Here is a 20,435-nt window from a genome sequence, read left to right on the forward strand (position 1 = left end):
ACTTGACTGTGTTCCTTTATTGTTTCTAAAAGTTTTTTAGTAGATTCTTTAGGGTTTTCTAGATATAAAATCATGTCGTCTGCAAAGAGTGACAGTTTCACTACTTCTTTTCTCATGTGGATCCCTTCTATTTCTTTTTCTTACCTGATTGCTGTGGCTAGAATGATTATATATTTTTAGGTTAACTATTCTAAGTTAACCAAATTTTTCTCTATATGTATGCAGACCTTTATTTGCAAGTGATCTTATTTCTTAATACCTACACAGAGGCCTTTTTCATTTCCTTGTGGGTATTTTGATGGTTGAGCCTAATCTCTGATCAAGTGAATCATTATGATACAATGTAAATAAACATGAGTAATATAATAGCAAAAAAAGTTTGTTTTTTATTTTCAGCCTATGAATTATGTCTTTTAAATGTGTTTCTGTCTTTATCTTTTCTATCTTTAAACTGTAAGTTCCCTAATGCAGGAACCCAAATCCTGCACCCAAATAATTTCACAAATAAGATAATTATGGCCATCAACGAGTGTTTTTGTCTATCTACTCAGGTGTTCAACACCAACGGCCATGAGGAGAAGCTAATGACATTGTATGTGGTTTTTCAACATCATTACTTTTGAATTAGTAGAGGCTACTGGTATTTCATTACTAGCAACTATGTATTGGCAATAATAAATTTGAGAAATTATTGTGATTACTACAATTTTTAGAATGATCTATCCCAGTAGAGTCAGAAGGAATCTGAGATTCAGAATATTCATGTATTAGTGGAAAAATGGAAAAAAATACAACTGTTTATCTAAAACTCATCCTCCAATTAGAGCTGCTCAGGCTTTAGAAAGCTTGAAAATAAGTGTGAAAGACATCTGGGACCAAAATGGTACCCAGTGAAAAGATGCTGAGACATCCATCAAAATTAGGATAGTATAAAACATCAATATTTGTAGTAAACCTTCAGAACTTCAAACATTCTCATATCCAACATACAAAGCCCATGAAGAAGGAATTCCTTAGGGGCAGTTTATGAAGATAACAGCCAAAGCCACCTTTAGATTCCCTAAAAGAACAGTCTTTATCGGTATGATAAAAAATGAGCAAAATATATAGGAGAGAAAGTATAATATTTTAATGATAATAAATGCTATATAAAGACATTGTGTTTATGGTATTTTATCTTCAACTTTTTTCACTAAAATCTCCTACTGTTAAAAGAAGAAACTGGTTAATTTGGCAAGCTTACATTACTGACATTTGGACAGGACACATACATTCCATTAACATTTTCAACAGATTTTAAGAACCCTTGATTTGTCTCTGGCCCTCATCATTACAAGACATCTTTCTCTATCATCAGAATTGAAATTTGGTTCCTAGGGCAACCCTTTATTCCAAAATCAAGTCCAGGAATTTAATCTCAATTATTCTCCACCTCTGCTCTTTTTATAAAATAAATAATAAAATATTACAAGTGTAGCTCAACACATTTTCTATAAAATAATTGAGTAAATAAAATCATGGGTTGGGGGGGAGAAAATCCCTTAAAGAAACCTTTGCTTAATATTCTTTACTTTTTTTTTTAAGAGAAGAGCACTTTTATAATAGAATTACATATTTATTTGTGTTGTAAGCTCTCATTTTAATCAGGCAGTCTTAAGATGGGTCACATGCATGAAAGATATCTGAGAACTTTAACATTTGGTAAAACAAGCTTATATAGTAAAATGCTTATATAGTAAAATCGGAATCAGAGAGGAGAGTAAAAATGGTTTTCTTGGGAAATAACTCCTGGGAAAGCAAGAAACCATGAAGATCACCATTACCGACTGCATTTGACAAATGTATAGAAAATGTTTCATTGAAGCAAATTTCTAGATAGAATTCTTTAAAAAGTAAATTTAGTATAGGTAGGTGCCTTGGTAAAAAACAAAACAAAGACATATTATGGCACTACTAATCCACTGAAGAAAACAGCACTCCCTGACCACTGCCCTGCCCCCAGCCTTCCTCCTCTGCTCCCCAGGCCAGGCCGGGCCCACACTGCTTTTATCACCTTTCCCTCTGATCAGCACTGGCTTCACTGCAGAGATGCTAGTTACAGTTTTCTCCCCTAGGAGGTATGGAACTCTTCATCCCAGAATCCCTAGTGATACCCTGGTGCTGTAATGAAGCAGTCAGTGGTCTTTTGATATACCAGTGACTCCTAATTCAGACCTTGGTATCTGAGTAAATGCAAGACTGATCTTTTCGCACTGGAAACGAACACTTTTAGAGCAGCTACTCTAATAGGGCCTACATTTTAAGAGCAGCAACGTATACAGGAAAGGAGAAGGAGGAAAATAAAATCTCAAAAGTTGCTTTTCCACTACAGAGAATAAAGTGGGGAAAACTTTAATCTTTTATGAAAACATTCACAACAAAAAGTAAGATGGGCTGGGCAGGCACTTCCTTTAGAGATAGAGTAAGGAAAAGGCTGAAAAAACAGACAGTATTCTTTTCTGGAAGGAGTCAAAGAAATAAATGTCCAATCAGAAGCAAGTAATGGCAATAGAAACGGAAGAGGTAGACCAATCTCTGGGGCTGACTTAAGAAAAAAAGATAATTACTGAGAAGCTTCATTCTAGGAATCTATCCTTCCATCCCCAACAGTCCTGAGCTGCTCCTGTCCTAATCAGGAGCTTCTATCCCAAGTCCTATGAGCCACTGATAGTGTCCCAATGGCTCAAACTAGGCTCAAACTCAAAACTGCCTACCAAATTTCTCTAGGTCTTCCCTTCCTCAAGGTGACAAGGTACCTCTCTTGTGGGGAGGAGTGGGCATGTAACACAATTCTGGCCAGTGACATGTAAGATGACGATTCCTAGGAAAGCTCTATTTTCTTGATAGAGGTGCACCCCTCTGTTTCTTCTTGCTCTCTTCTCCTGCCTGGAATGCAAACTTGATGGCTAGAGATCTAGCAGTTACTCTACAAGCGGGAGGACGAGAGTAACACCCCAAAGATAGTGTCACAGAAAGCATCTTTAATGATATCGTGAAATCACTCTACCAATGCAGGACACTCTTCTTCTGGATTTCTAGTTAAACGAGAAAAGAAATTAACCCTATTTTGTTTAAATCACTGTTATTTAGGTTTTCTGGTACAGCCAAATTCAGTTCCTGATACATTTTTATTCCTAAGGGGAGCATCCAGGAAAAGGTAGGAGTAGCAACCTTCAATTTTACTATAGGAATACCCCAATTTGAAACTTAAACACCCCTATTACATAGTGGTTTACTTATCCCTACATTTCAGATACATCATAATTTTAAGGGTCTTTTACAGGGTGACCTAAAAACCTATGGTAAAATGCCTGTTAGGTTCTACACTCAAAATTTTGGAAAATAATCCATTCCAAAGTCAGAAATAAACATTCTCACAGAGAGTTAACAAAAGTCTAAAAATCAACTTAAATCAAAGAAGGCAGACTATTCCATTAGATTTTTCTTTCCAGATGACTTTATATCAAGATATGCTGACAATTTTTTTATCCAAATGTGTGTGCTTGTACTTCTAAATATTTTCCATTGTTTAATTTAAAACTCAGTATTAACATTTAGAGTATACCTTTGTTATACACAAAGAAAATTTTAAAAACAATTTTTAAAAGTTTCTAAGGAGAAAAATGGGTTACGTTTGTTTTAAAAGTTAACAGGAAGGGGCAGCTATAATTGCCCAATAATGTTTAATTATACAATATGAAACACACGCCCACATTGTGCTCTTGAGTCTCCAGGGAGATGCATGTTCACCAGAGTGGAACAGAGAGGATGTGTTTCTGACTTACAATTTATTTTTTTAAAAAGGGAAAAAAGAAATATATAAAAAAAATATTCAACAGGAGAGTGAAGCAGGAAATCTCAAGACAGTAACCACTGTCACATGTGATTGTGGTTGCTATTACAAATACTTTATTTTTATTTTTTCTTTTCTTTTTTTGTTGAGGAAGATTAGCCTTGAGCTAACATCTGCCACCATCCTCCTCTTTTTTGCTGAGGAAGACTGGCCCTGAGCTAACATCCGTGCCCATCTTCCTCTACTTTATATGTGGGACACCTACCACAGCACGGCTTGACAAGCAGTGCGTAGGTCCGCACCCAGTATCCAAATCGGTGAACTTTGGACCACCGAAGTGAAACATGCGAACTTAACTGCTGCACCACTGGGCTGGCCCTGACAAATACTTTTCTTTAAAACACAGAAAGAATAATCACATAAAATTGACATCAATTTCTCCAGTTGCAGCTGAATTCTGACCTAACTTATAAAAACTTTTTTTTTTAATAACAAATTTAATGTCAAAATTACCTTGTTCCTTAATTTTGGCTCTGTTTCCTTCAACTATTTGCTATGGAACTAAAAACCCATTAGCAATAAAGAATACAATAATCACCAATCTCTTTGTGCATGTGAAATTTTAAAGAAAAAAATTGTTTTCCTTCTCCTTCGGACATACCCCCAAACACGTACAAGGAAAGTAAATTGTGTGACTATGACACCCTTAGAAAATACGCCAGCCCACCCACAATTATTCATCAATTCTCTTAATTTGCACATGTCTTCTAAACAGGTGAAGTCTTCACAGACATTTAAATACATAAAGAAAGTTTGAAAATACTTTAACAAAATGTAACTTTAATTTTTAACTTCTTAGCATGACTATGACAAAGACACAAGTGTAGGGAATCAAATAACAATTAATCATAACTTTAGTGTAATATATTTCAACATCAAAGGAATTTATGAATATTACCTAATTTGTTCTTCTAAAAATATTTTAAGATGTGAGTGGTTCCACCTGATTAATGATCTTAAAAATCTGTCCTTTAATTTGTTGCCAAGAGTATAGCGAATACATATAAAACCAGGATGTTAATACAGAAGCTACTGACATCAGCTTTTTCTTAACTTCATCAGACTGTGTTTTAAACAAAGGAGGATACAGACAACATGGATAAGATCCAGAGGCTATTCATAAAAAAGATTAAAAGCTTAGAAAATAATACCTGCACAAAGGTTAAAGGGACTGAAATTGTTCAGCCAGGAAAAGTCTGAGGATACAATTTAATAAGTATCCAAGTAAATCTGAAGGGTTCTTCCATAGAAAATAGTGACCAGCTGTTTTCCATCTCCAATGAGGGCAGAATAAAAGGAAAGAGGCAAACTGAAGCCCAAGGATTTTAGTTAAATAAAAGGAACGATTTCCTGTGCAAGTAATGTGCATTGTAATGGCCACTGTGTGTCTATGGAAACCCTTTGTTCAGAGGCCTTTACAAGAAAGAAAGATTATCAGGCTGGCCCTGTGGCCGAGTGGTTAAGTTCGCACGCTCCGCTTCAATGGCTCAGGGTTTCGCCGGTTGGGATCCTGGGCGCGGACAAGGCACCGCTCACCTGGCCACTCAGAGGCGGCGTCCCACATGCCACAACTAGAAGGACCCACAACTAAAATATACAACTATGTACTGGGGAGATTTGGGGAGAAAAAGCAGGAAAAAAAAGAATTATAAAGTTCGGCTAAAGGAATTTTATTAGCTGTGGAAAAGTGATGCTACATGCTGATGGAAAATGTGTTGTGAACTGTCTTATCACAGGGCCTTTTGGATCTACAGGGCATATGACTTGTACCCTAACATTAGCTGGCTTTGGAGGCTACAAGATCATCTGATGCAGTTGGATAACCGTGTTAAGGATGCAGAAGGCCTACTCTAGTCAGAAGCCCAGCTAGGAACCCAAGTCTTAGGCTGCTTTCCAAGACAAAGGCTCAAGAGACCCACCAGTCATGGGAGATAAAAAAAATTCATATCCCACTGCCCCTTCCCACTCAAGATTAACTGTATAGCAATGTGTTGGCATTTTGTGCTTCATGGCCCTCCCTGTCAAAGTATACAACCATAATGGGCTACACAGACTAGGAAATGTGAAGAAAGCAACAGCAGTGAGCCAAATGACTTGAAGCTATGAGGTAAGACATCACAAGGGGAGTAGCGAAAAAGAAAGGGGTAGGCGAAAAAACAACAGAAATGTCAGAAAGGAAATTCCCACCCATATCCATTTTACAGTATCAGCAAATCACTTGAATATTTATAACTTTCTAGGCTCTACAAGGCAAGAAGTCATGTATTACAACTTGTGCCATTTAGAAGCCATCCTCTGTAGTGGAAAACAGCCTAGTGCCTAGACTGCAACATTAACCACACATGACTAGGGGGGTAGGGGAAAGAGAAAGATGAGTAGGAATTAAGAGGTAATTAATCTGCTTTTGCCTAAAACTGTGAAATCACACTGTCTCACAGTTAACTGCAATCTTGAAGAGCTATATGTATGTGTGCATGTATGTACATATACACACACACACAAAAAGAAATGCTAGTCTGTGAAAGTATCTCTATCTTCATTACTCTGTAAGCAACAGAGATCAGAAAGAATGTCTTAACTGTCATTTTAGGCCCTGCAACACCCCTGGCACTGTGCCTCACACACGACAAGCAGTAGTAAATTTGAACTGAACTGAATTTTCTGCATGAGTATTCCTGTCCCTTGATCCTTCTTTCTAGTGTTCTTTTCCCACCTCAGCCCTTCTTTCTTTCCTTAGCTTAAACTCCTCTGTCACTGCAGCTCAAGTGATAATTTAGACAACATGAAATAATACGATGTTCTATTTATTGGAACAGAATTTTAGGTTTATTTTTTTTAAAATGGAAAAGCAAATATTAGGAACACTATCTTTTTATCTCTAACATACTTTACAAATTAAAATAAGCTATGGGTTAGCATCCTTCAACAGAAAAAAGTAACATAATCCTAAGTTAAAGATATGCTGCTTTCTACTATACTAAAAAAAAAGTGTTTTTTTAAATTTATTTGTGCCACACTCTTTTTACTGTTAAGTAGTAAAGCCAAGAAACAAAATTTTCCACAACTGGCTATAAAAAGTAACATATAACTCTTCTGATTTCAACAGAAATATACTTTCAAAATAGAAAATTAATGTTCAATGGGAAAAAGCCACATACTTTTCATAGTTCCATCTTCTTCTTCCTCATCCTCACTGTTTATAACCATGGTCCCCAAGTCAGATTCTAACATCGTGCTATTATGTTCAATCATGGTCTGGGCCCCTTCACTCATTGTGCTGGTAGCCCGCATCGTGCCCACACTTTCCGAACTAGTCTTCACCATGGTGTGGGAATCCAGCTCATCTTCATCCTGCAAGCAAAGTACTGCAATGAAGGAAGACTTTTCTCAGACAGCTGAATTTCTTAATTCTTAACAATAGTACAAGCATATTATACTTTTAATACTGAAAAAAACACTACTATTACTATTAATTTTAAAGTGAGGATACATACACAAATGTTATCATAAGAGCCAAAGTTAGCCAAAACAATCTAAAGCTTTATGTAATTAAAGCTCAAGCAACAGACACTGATGAAATAGAAGGCTGCTAGTTGTTTTTTTAAAAAGATTAAGATAGGAGCCGGCCCGGTGGTGCAGCAGTAAGTTCGCGTGTTCCACTTCTCGGTGGCCCGTGATTCGCAGGTTAGGATCCCGGGTGCGGACATGGCACCACTTGGCCACCATGCTGTGGTAGGCGTCCCACGTATAAAGTAGAGGAAGATGGGCACGGATGTTAGCTCAGGGCCAGCCTTCCTCAGCAAAAAAGAGGAGGACTGGCAGTAGTTAGCTCAGGGCTAATCTTCCTCAAAAAAAAAAAAATAAAATTCTATTAAAAAAAAGATTAAGATAGACTAGGAAATAAACTAACAAATTCTGTTTGAGAGACCAAACAATCTGCTATTGGAAAAACTTGATCATGCACTGAAATTCACTTATATGTATTCCACTTAAAGTAGAAACGAACAAGCAAAACCTAGTTCTGACAGCGACAAAATGCAAATATGGAGAACAGGAACATGCATGTTGTTCTCAGCTGTTTGATAGCCCTCCTCTTCCTAAACCTACACGATAAATTCAGCTTTACATCTCAAAGTCTTTTGTTCTTCTTTCATGAGCCTCCCTCTCACAGAAGACTTCTTTATTCTTATGCCTTCAACTGTCTAGTATGTTGAGGACTCCCAAATCCTGAAATCTTCCTGACTTTACTTACTATTTAAATGATTAATGTTTAAAACTCAACATTCCCAAAACAGGTATCATCATCTCATCCATCTCCTTAGCCCCTCCTGTCTGCCTCCATTCCCAAGAACCACCACTACAAAGCAGAGTAATCTTTATTAGCAATCCGAGAATAAAACTTCACAGTCTTCTTAGGCGTATTCTCTCTTTCCTTCCCTATATACAATCAGTCAACAAGTTCTTCAAAAAATCCCCTCTCAGCTCTGTCTCTTCTTTTCCATTCTCACTGCTACTGAGTAAATTCCTCATTACCTCATTTCACACCTTGGTTACGGCAGGTAGAGCTTCCTGATTGAAGAGTCTCTCCCACCCTGCCCTTCTAGAATCACACAGATGTTAGTTCAAATCCTGGCTTGAATCACTTAATAGGTATAAGACCTTTAGACAATCTATTTAAACTCTAAATTTTAGCTTTTTTCATTGGTGCTATAATGATTAAATTAAAAAGGTATGCAAAATGCCTGCAACCTACTAGGAACAAAGTAGCTTTACACCTTCTTCAGAGTACATGTATACCACACCAATCTTTCTTGCATATTATATGTATCATGATATCCTTCTACTGAAGAATCTATAATGGCTCCCAGTTCTTGCCTGCATTAAAAGCTAAACATTTCTGCCTAAATTTTAATGTCTTCTATGTTATCTTATCTGGCCAATCCTATTTTCCCATTGTTCACATATCCTTCAGTATAGTCAGGCTGACCTTAACTGAGTCTCCCTCTGTCATAAACCCATATCACGCTTTACTCATTAAGACTTCCCTATTGCTCATGTGTTCTTCTCTACCCAGAATGCTCTTTCCTCTCTATTTTAACTAAATCCTACCTAGTCCCAGATCCAGTAGTTATTACCTTTATGGCTAATCAGTCTTTATTAATTATCCTCTTTTCCAAACTTCTGTCGAATTTATAATTTGCATTATACATTTTTGCATTTAAATTTATGATCTCATACTGTGAGTAACCATTTTGTAAAATCTTTTCTAAATGTGAGCACCTTATGGATAAGAATGCCTTACAGTACTTCTGAATCTACTAAGGTGTTTCATTCAGTATTCATACAAAGTAAGCATTCATCATATATTTACTTTTTCACAGAATTATAAAATCATGGACCTTTAATAACTCAACCTTTCATTTTATATCTGAAAAAACTGAGGTCCCTAGAAAGTAAAAGATTTCTCCAACGTCACACACCTACATAAAAGTAGAGCTGGGACTAAGAAACTAGTTCCTTTATTTTTTAGTCCATTATTTCACTAAATACATGTACCTTACTACATTTAAATTTTGATCTACTTGAATGCATAAGTTAGAGGTATTTTACCAGCTTATGTCACCAGCTCCTATTCCAAAAGAGACTGATATAAATTATTTGGTCCATCTTCATCAAAGCCATCATCATCTCTCACGTGGTATATTAAAACAGCCTCCTAACAGTTTTCAGTGTTTCCATTCCTGCCGCCTTTAGTCTACCACAAAATAGGCAGAGTGATCATTTCAAAAGACAAATCACATCATGTTACTCTTCTGCTCAAAACCCTGCCTTTGGCCTCCCCTCGGACACTTGGGATAAAATCCAAAATCATTATCATGGCCAAATGTGATCTGGCCCAGTAATATCTGCCAATCCCGTCTCCTATCACATTCCTTCTCACTCACCAAGTTCTAGCCATGCTGGCCTCCTTTGCTGTTTCTTGAACATTCTAAGTATGGTCCTCTTTGAGCCTTTAAATTGGCTGATCTCTCAACCTGGAATACTCTTCCACAAGACAACTGCATCCTTTAATTAACTCAGGTCTCTACTTAGACGTCACCTTCTTAGTGAGGTTCTCTCTGATCACCAATCTAAAACTGAAATCTCCATCAATCTTTTTATCCTTCTATATTCTTCATAGCCTGTACCTGGCCTCCTCTACCACTAGAATGTAAGTCTGATGAAGGGAGAAGACTTCTTTTTCACTGATGAATCCCCAGTGCTTAGAACATCTGGCACATAGGAGGTACCGAATAAAAATTTATTTAGTGAATGAATCAATTTACATTTTCACTTATTAGTTGACTCAACAAGCATTTATTGTAAATTTAAACATGTCAAGGAGTGGACCCGGCACTGGAGATACAAAGATGAATAAGAAACAGTTTTATTTCATTTTTTTTTAAGGAGTTTGAAGTCTCAGAGAGACTGACTGACATGTGAACAATAAATTACAAGGCAATTTGTTAAGTGCTATAAGAAGAGTGTTGGCAAAGTACAATGGGTGTACCAAGAGTAAAGCCTCTAACTCTGCCTATAAAGACTATATATGTAACATATACACACATAAATTTGGATGGCTGTATTATGTTACAACTTCTTTCTTACAACGCTTCTCAGCTCAGACATCCCAAGACTGAATTAGATGCCATATTTTTGTATTGCTGTAGCATCTCGTGATTATCCAGTCATACCCTTATTACCCAATACTGTCATTATCTGTACACTTGACTTGTCCAAATCTCCCATTAGTCTCTAATATCTATAAGGACAGTAACCAGATCTTCTTAACAGTTATATTCTTGGTATCCAGTACAAAGCCTTGTTCTCATTATACAATCTATTAAATGAACATTAAAGCCTTCATTATGAGGTAGGGCCAAATGACAGAACTAAGGACAATGATATAAGATTCTAGTATAGAACTTTATTTAAACCAACATAGCATTTTAAAATATAGAATGGCTATTGAAGAAACTTTGGGAGGGAAAATAATGCTATTAACTGGCATTATTCAGTTGATCAATCATTTAATAATGATCCAAAGTTATCATCAATGGGTTTGAAGCACTATGCTAAGGACTTTTTGTACACTACTCTCATTTTATCATCTTATACTCTGTGAGATTTTATCATCCCCATTGTGCAAATGATGAATCTGAAGTTCAAATGGGTTTAACAATTTGTCCCAAGTCATACAACAAGAAAGTGGAGGAGCAAGGATTTTAACCAGGTCGTTCTGATTCTAGAGCCCAAGATCTAACTTCCAATTGTTCAAGTTTTTAAAATTACCTATAGCATTTCTCAATACTAAGTTAATTTAGATTGCACATTAGCTAAAGCATGTTTTATATTGCTAAGTTAAGAGATGCAGAAACTGACATACACATAAACTGATTTGCACTTGGTAAAAGCTAATAAAAAAAATGTTGAGATTTACTCCTTCCAGCAGACTGCAAGAAGGAGGGAGGGGAAAAGTCGATTTTCTATCAGTTCCTTTTTGAAATCTGCTCGTTTAATATCTTATTTTATCATGGTTGCAACCAGTTCATTCCCAAAACACTAAATCTATTTTTATACGTGTGAGTCATTTGTCTCTTATCCTTGTAAGATTTAGTGCTGTGACCATTAAACTTAACAAGAAACATAACATCTGGTTGGTGTGAAATAATACTTTTAATCTTCCTATATTCTATACTAGAGTTTCATCTACAAAGGGATAATGAAGCTTGCACCTCTGGATTCACACAATTGGCTCAGATAATCTATAAAATTATAAAAACACTGAATCAAGCTTGGAAGAGATCACTTTTATTGCATATTATTTTTACTTACATGGTCGTTTTGCTAAAGGATGCTAATCTAATTTAAAAATTGACAGCAAAAAAAATAGCAGTGAAAAAAATAGTGAGCACTCAATTCACTAATGAGAAGGTGGCACTCAAACAGTAATTAATAAAGTACAGATGGAATAAGAACTAGTTTATGTGAAACTAGAAAACTCAAGCACTAATAATTTGGTGATGGTGTTGAAAACTTTTCAGCAACACTTTTTACTTTTTAAAAATCATTAACTCAAATTATACTTGATATTTTAGATTGTTAAAATTTCATTTGATACTCTTTACATTTTTAAGATAAAACATTTATAATTTTTTCCAGAGTTATACTTCATTTATATATATTCTGTTATTCCTCACAAAAGAAAAGCAGAAGAAAAACATGTTGATACTTTATAGAAAAAGGTCTGCAGAACAGATGCTTCCCCACTGTAGAAAGCAGCCAATTCCAGTAAGGAATACAATAGCATTTTCAATCAGTGGTCATCATGTGCCAGGAATGCAAAACAGAGTACTGATGATAATCCAGGTTATGAATCATAAAATCCACACGGAATACAAATATTTGAAAACATTATTAGGAAATCCTACTCCATTGTTAAGACAGATTTATGCTATAATAGTCTGAGGAAAAAATCAGAGACTCTACATTAGATAAATCTTTACATTTGCAATATCTACTATCTTAAAGGATTTTCTAAATATTCAGCTATTACTTGACTGATTTTAAGGATATCTACATAAACATTTTAGAAAGCATTTGTCATTTGTAACATTGATGAGATAGACTATTCCTTAGTTAAGTAAGAGCTTTCTAATTGGAAATATTCTAATTATTTCTCTCTGGAAGTGATATTAAATATTTCTCATTGCTAATACAACTATATAACAGTACATCATCAGTATAGAGCAGCAATCTTAATGGCTTGGCTACAACTAGAGAATTCTATTGAGTATGTATTCTGCTACATCATGAAAAAAATTTATTTTTCAGGAAAAAAATGTGCAAGATAGATAAATGAAACAACATACAAAAAGCTGCAATATTATAGTGGTCTAGATATCTTTAAAATCTCTTAGAGGCACTAATCAGGGAGGGCCATGAAGCATCAAATAATAAATGTAACAAACATACTATAAATGCATAACTGAGCTTCCAAGATAGCAAAAGAAACTCCTAAGAGCCCTCAACACAGCTGGGAACCAGAGTGAGAGTAAGCTAACTCTGACCATAGGGCTGCCTTAGGAGCATGTGATGATGCGGGTCAGGGGTGGGGTGGGGTTGGAGTGTTTATTCCAGTGTATAAACGGGGACAAGAGACAAATCTTTGGGTTTTTTCCAAAGTAGAACTCAAACCCCTGCATAAAGATGGGAATCTTGAAGGTCTACATCCTCAGTGAACGAGGAGACAAGAGAACTTGTGCTATAGGCAAAGGAGATGGCATGCAAACTTGTATGTCTCACCTGGGCTATAGGTAAAGATGGGTAGTAGGTAGTAGGGGTGCTTCCCTTTAGAATGTACAGACATGGGTTTGGGCTTTCCCACATTACTCACATCGTATGGGGAACTCCATGCTGAGAAATTAACCTAATGCAGTCCCAGTATGGAAGCACTCTGGGTACCTGATGGAAACAAATAAAAATCCCCCCTAGAGGGACTCATACTTAACTTTCAACCCAGAATTCATATCCTTCTCAGAGATAAAATCCAGCTAACCTTGAGTTCACAATCTAAAAGGTAAACAATAAAAAACAAGCTATGGAGAATGGGTAGAAATAACAAACAAAGAATTAAGACTCCCTTGCTCCGCAGAATTAAGTCAGTCCCCTTAGAAAGCTGGATCTTCTAAGATAAAAGTTCCTAGGATAAACATTAAGAAAGAGTAGATAGGGGCTGGCCCTGTGGCCAAGTGGTTGTTTGCGTGTTCCGCTTCGGCAGCCCAGGGTTGCACTAGTTTGGATCCTGGGTGTGGACATGACACCGCTCATCAAGCCATGCTGAGGTGGCATCCCGCATAGCACAACCAGAGGCACTCACAACTAGAATACACAACTATGTACTGGGGGGCTGTGGGGAGAAGAAGAAGAAGAAGAAGAAAAAAGGAAGATGGCAAGAGATGTTAGCTCAAATGACAATCTTTAAAAAAAAAAAGAGTAGATAGTGGCATTCTAGATTTGAAAAAACAAGCACAAAGGTAGAAATATTCTGGCTAGAATGGAAAGTATTGCATGAGTCTGACTGCATTACCAGATGACCTACAGTTTATAGAGTGCTTTGAACACTAGAAGCCAGCACAAGTTGCCAGGCAGAGGAGTGATAGGAACTTCAGAAACTAAAGGATGAACTGGAAAAGGAGAAGACTGGAGGGAGAGAGACTGGAATCGGAACGTTATTACCGAAACCCAGATTTGAGGTAATTAAAGCCTGTACGACAACGGTCCTACAGAAAGAGAAATGACAATTTGAATCTGAAAGAAATCCTGAAAGAAGAATCAACATATTTTAGAAAACTTCTGGAAAGTCAAATAAATTGGATCAAAAATAACTCCAATATTCTGAACCTACAGAGACCTAACTGACTCGCAAAAGAAAACTGGAAAAGATTCTAATTTGGCTAGATGAAGACAGAAAACAAAATAACGTTGGTTTTTTGTAACCAAAAAATGACAATGGAATTTGCCACTTCAGCACATGATGAAGGCAGTGAAACCTAATTATTAATTTGTGGTGAAAGAGTCAAATAATAAATCAACAAGGCATGTGCAGTACAACTTCAAGGAAATGAGCATAAAATCAGGGAAAACTGTGGCTGGAATCTTTTACTTCTCTCCTGGTGCATAACTAAATCAGGGGTTGGTGACTACGCTAACATGCTAACCTGTGTCAATAAATAAATTTTAATTACTACTTGAGTTAGAAAGGGCAAAAATTAAGGGAACTATTGCACGTTTGCTTGTTCTGTTTCACATTATGGAAGAGCTCTATATATCACTAAATTTAAAACACTGTCTTCTATAGCAAAGTGAAACTACTGATGTGGCCTAACAAAGCATTATCTTCAAATTCTCCTTCCAAATATGGTAAAGGATAGAGCTTACCCCATTGTCCCTGTTATCAGTATACCCTGTAGTGTCTATTGTTTCTGTGTTACAAGTGAAATGGCCCACAGCAGGGTCAACTGGTTAACCCTGGTCTCATTAGTACCACATTCAACCCAACTGAGCCAAGGACTACTGAGAAAACATCAAAAATATTCTTCAAATAGCTGCCCTTAGGCACCACCATGTCAACGTCTGACAGGCTGAAAAAAGTGATAAACTGGTATTCACCAATTAAAAGTTACTAATATTTACAGTATCTGAAAATCTGTACAAAGAATGAACTCTCTTCCTATTGCTGTAAGTAGGTGGTCCTTCTTTCTCACTGAAAAAGCAACATAAGAGCTTATACAGCTGCTGTCTTTGATATACCTGTCTCTAACAAACAGAAATTTCTGCCTTCATGCATGCTAACTTTTGTATGTTCACAGGCATGTTTTAAAGTTACATCAAAGCTTTCAGGAACTCCAAAAGTCATAAAAGACTTGTTCATCAGTACAACAAGCTGAATGGTGAGAAGGCGTGTGGGCAGGACTTCAGAGGCTCCATGATGCAAGACTGCACAAGTTCTTGGCATTATATTAAAAGTTTCCAAACAAAAGATTATCTTACATCCCCTGTGCACAATACTGATACATTGTACAGTCAATTAAAAAGTAAAAGCAACCTTAACTATGACTTTTCTTTTTTCTCTCACAGCCAAAAGCATGTCAAAGGATTAACGAAATATAAAGATTATAAAATCAAATATTTCAAAATAAAAATAACACCTTTAAAAATTGTTGCTGTTACAAGAAGTTTATAAAAAATCCACAAGAGGGCACCAAAGACAACAGACTAGAACAAATTTCATTAATTGGAGATTACACAGATACAACAGGTTCACAGAATAGGTTATTACATTTACTAACATACTATCAATACCTTTCAGAAATAGACCAGTGGTCATTGATTTTTTTTAAAAGATATATTTTAAAATACCATAACGACTGCTATGTCATAAGTTATAATTTTAAATAAGCAATATTTGTTTCTTAAGGTTCAGCTCATCTACATTCAGTAATTTCCCCAATGACTTGCATATAATAGTAGGAGCTCAATGAACAGTTGTTGATTCAACAAAATTGATAGAAACTACAGCAGATAATATCAAACATTCATATTACTTTATCATCCCATTACTTTATCATCCCATTCTAAATAGTATTTCTATAAAAAGGTTTATGATTGTATATCTTACGTTCATAAAACAAATATAACTAAGGGCTAATTTGTCTTTGAAAATAATTTTTTCTTTTCCTCATCCTTTCTTTACTCCTTATCTGTTCCATTATGATAGTGTTTAATAGCAAATATAAATACTTAGAAGAAATATCAATGTAGAAACTTAGAAATGATAATATTATGAAATGATTTTAAGAAATCACCTTCCAAAATATACAATTCAGAAGAAGACTTCTTGAAGCACAGTAAAATAACAATATTAATTTTAACATGCCGATTACATTACTGAAACTCCTGATACAAATGAAATTCTGGGGCAGAGGAGTGTCAAGGCAACAAAAAACAAACAATCCTCCCCTCCCAACTAAATATTTATCATGTTTGACTTGAGCACTGCTGAAGAAATACTTCTCATTCCATGTATGTACCATGTACTTCATGTATTAATTTTTAAATGCAAATACATTCTATTTTGACGATAATCTTGTGGTACTATGCTAAATAGTAAGTAATAAAAAGTTAAAGTTAGGTAAAACCTACAATATAAAGCAGTTACATAGATATATTTGTTGATTCAATAAATATTTATATAATAAATAATCTGTGCCAGGCAGTGTGCTAAGATATTGTCTTTGTCCTTGAGAAATGTAGTTTAGAGGAGAGAGTTAGAAAGTAGACAAATACAGTGAAATAAATATTCTCATAGAGGTAAACACAGGATACTATGGAAGCACACAGGAGCACTTGCTTAGCTGAAGCTTAGAAGAGCATCATGAAAGATTCCCCCTTTCCAGAGGAATCAATGGCTAAGATGACTCCTGAAGGATAAGGAGTTAATCAGGCAAATGAGGGTGAAGAAAGCAGTAGTCTAGGCAGAAGCAACAACCTATGATTTTCTTTAAACACTTTGTGAGCAACCCCATCTTTGCTTATGGTTTAACTACCAGCTGCAGAAAGCCTATTCATTCCCTAATTGCCTGAGTTCTCCATTGGGGTTCAAACCTACTTATCCGAATGCCTGCTACACAAAACGACTTGGATGACCCACGGACACCTCAAATTAAACAACTGCTAAAGTGATCTCACCTTAGCCAGAAAGTCAGCTTGGAGAGAGTACTGCTAGAGAATATTTCAGCCACAGTATAGCAGGAGGTGCAGAGAGAATGTGGAGAAGTAAAGAAACAAAGGCTCTAACTATTCTATCAAGAAGTTTGGTTGTGAATAACTTTTTGTTAATTTTTCTCCTTATTTTTCTTTTAACTGTCAAAACATAACTACATTTTTAGGCGGAGGAGAAAGGCCCTAAAAGAAAAGAATAACATGACTGACTGAAAAGGCAAGCAGAGAAGAGGCCTTTTAAGAAGGGTAGAAAGTTAGAAAATCCAGGGGCCATGAAACAACAATTCCTGTCTTTCTGCATATGTCTATCACAGTACTTGCCACACTGCACTATGATCAGTCATCACTTTACTTGCTGCTTCACCCACTAGATTGCAATCAGAACACAGGCAAATACCATGTCTTATTTTTCTTTTATACAAATTTTTATAAATGGAAAAAAGATAATATGCTCTGAATAGGGAGAAAGAGAAACCTAGTGAGGATACAGAGATATTAAAGTTAAAAGAAAATGGAAGTCTAGTTAGTGCAGTAAGACGAGAAAAAAATAAAAGTTATAGATGTTGGAAAGGAAGAAATAAAACTATCTTTAGTCACAGATGACATGATTGCCTGTATAGAAAATTTCAAAGAATCTACAAAACACTCCTGGAACTAATAAATGTGTACAGCAAGGTCACAGGATACAATGGCAATATAGAAATAATTTACTTTCTATATACTAGCAATAAACAATTGGAATTTGAAATTAAAAAAAAACCGTTTTAAATAGCACCAAAAAAAAGAAAAGAAACACTTAGGTCTAACAAAATATATATAGAATCTGTGTGCACTGATGAAAAATAAATCTAAATAGAGAGACATTCCATGATCATGGATTAGAAAACACAATATTTTTAAGATGTCATTTCTTCCTAACTTAAAGGTTAGATTCAATTCAATCCTAATAAACTTTCCAGCAAGTTAATTTGCAAATGTTGAGAAAATTATTCTAAACATTATGGAAAGGCAAAAGACTTAGAACAGCCAACATAATACCGAATAAGAATAAAGTTGGAAGACTCACAGTATCCAATTTTAAGACTTCTATAAAACTAAAGTAATCAAGACAGTGTAGTATTGGCAAAAGAATAGACACATATATCAGTGATGTATCAATGGAACAGAATAGAGAGCTCAGAAACAAACCCATACAAATACAGACAACTGATCTTTGAAAAGGCACAAAGGCAACTCAATGGAGAAAGGGTAACCTTTTAAACAAAGGATGCTGGAACAACTGGACATCCACACGCAAAACAAAGGACCTGGACACAGACTTCATGGCTTTCACAAAAATTAACTCAAAATAGCTCACAGACCATAATATAACATGCAAAACCAGAAAACCTCTGGAAGAAAACACAGGAGAAAACCTATGTGACCCAGAGTTTAGTGGTGAGTTTATAGATAAAACACTAAAAGCGAGATCTATGAAAACAAATCTCAGAGGTGATATTAAACTAAAAACTTCTACTCTGCAAAAGACACTCTTAAACGATTGAAAAGACAAGCCACAGACTAGGAGAAAATATTTTCAAAACATATCATGTAAGGGACTTGTATCCAAAATACATAAAGAACTCTTAAAAATCAACAATAAGAAAACAAAAAATACAAACAATTAAAAAATGGGGAAAAATATTGACCAGACATCTCATCAAAGAAGATATATAAATGGCAAATAAGCATATAAAAAGATGCCCAACATCCCTGTCATTAGGAATTGCAAATTAAACGAAGAATGAGATACCATTAAACACTTATTAGAATGGCTAAAATGAAAAAAAAGCTGACAATATGAACTGTGTGTGAAAATATTTAGCAACAGAAACTCATTCATTGTTGGTGAGAATACAAAATGGTATAACTCTGGGAAACAGTTTGGCAGTTTCTTACAAAACTAAACATACCATAAAATACAGCAATTACAGTCCTAGGTAGTTACCTAACTGATTTGAAAACTTACATCCACACAAAAGCTTGCATGCAAATGAATATAGCAGATTTATTCATAATTGTCAAGAACTAGAAGTAAGCAAGATGTCCTTCAGTAGATGAATGGATAAACAACTTGTGGAAAATTCATGCAATAAAATACTACTCAGTGTATTAAATGAAAAAATGAGCTGATGGGCCACAAAAAGACGTGAATGAATCTTAAATGCATAGTTAAGTGAAAGAAGCCAGCCTGAAAAGGCTACATACTATATGATTCCAATTACACATCATTATGGAAAAGGCAAAACTACAGATGGTAAACAAAAGCAACCACAAAGGGTTCAGGAAAAGAGGGAGAGTTGAACAGGTAAAGCACAGAAACTTTCTAGTGAAATTATTCTTTATGATACTGCAATGGTGGGTATGTGACACCATGCATTTGTCAAAACCCACAAAACTTTACACCATAAAGAGTGAACCTTAAAGGACACAAATTTTAAAGAAGCATTTAGGAGGTCAGGAGATTCCAGGATGGAATGCAGACTGTGACACACACAAAAAAATCTAACTGTATTATAAATGTATGAAAGAACTTCACTGAAGGAGGAGGGGAGAAAAGATGCTAAGCTAAATAACCCTGGAAGTGAGTAGAGTTTGAAGACAGAAAACAAAAGGCATTGCACATTAGCACTGTGCTCTAGCTGATGAAGTTGTTTCCCATGGGGATATGGGTTAACAATTCTAAAACTACTATACATGTATACAGGAACTGAAACATTTAGTAAGTGGGTGTTGGATAGCGGGAGGCACGTTTCTCACCGTTGCAGTGGTGGGTTATAAACAAGCAATGGGAGGCAGATAGAATGATCCACGTGGTAATAGATTAGAGTCAGAGATATCAGTATGAACTCATGTTTAGCTTAATTTAGATATAGATGAAGATACATAAATTCATACACATCCATACATACAATATATAGTTATATATATATGTGTGTATAAACAACTTAGTATACACACATTTGCTTTGTCAGCTGAAAGGGTCTATAAGTGACAATACCCCACAGTAGCCATAAGTACACCTAGAGTCCAGATCTTGGTTTCATATACCATTTGTCAATTAAAGGAACCAGGCTCCTAGTATTCTAAGACTGTGGCAAGAAATATAAAAAATGAGCCTGGAGTATCTTACAGTGTCAGAGAGTAAAGAAGTACTCAAAAAAAACCCAACAAAAAACCT

At 35.6% G+C, this 20,435-nt stretch overlaps 1 protein-coding gene across 4 annotated transcripts in view; it reads right to left on the reverse strand.

The window, feature by feature from the left end:
- Positions 1 to 20,435, reverse strand: part of STK3 (serine/threonine kinase 3) — a 264,145-nt gene that overhangs the window by 63,927 nt on the left and 179,783 nt on the right. For all 4 annotated transcript variants that reach the window (XM_070631817.1, XM_070631816.1, XM_070631819.1 and 1 more), the window contains one exon: positions 7,051 to 7,243. In XM_070631817.1, the coding sequence (XP_070487918.1) occupies positions 7,051 to 7,243 (193 nt within the window). The remainder of the gene's footprint in view (positions 1 to 7,050; positions 7,244 to 20,435) is intronic.

Source organism: Equus przewalskii, chromosome 8 (assembly GCF_037783145.1).
Source record: "Equus przewalskii isolate Varuska chromosome 8, EquPr2, whole genome shotgun sequence".
NCBI classification, from domain to species: domain Eukaryota; kingdom Metazoa; phylum Chordata; class Mammalia; order Perissodactyla; family Equidae; genus Equus; species Equus przewalskii.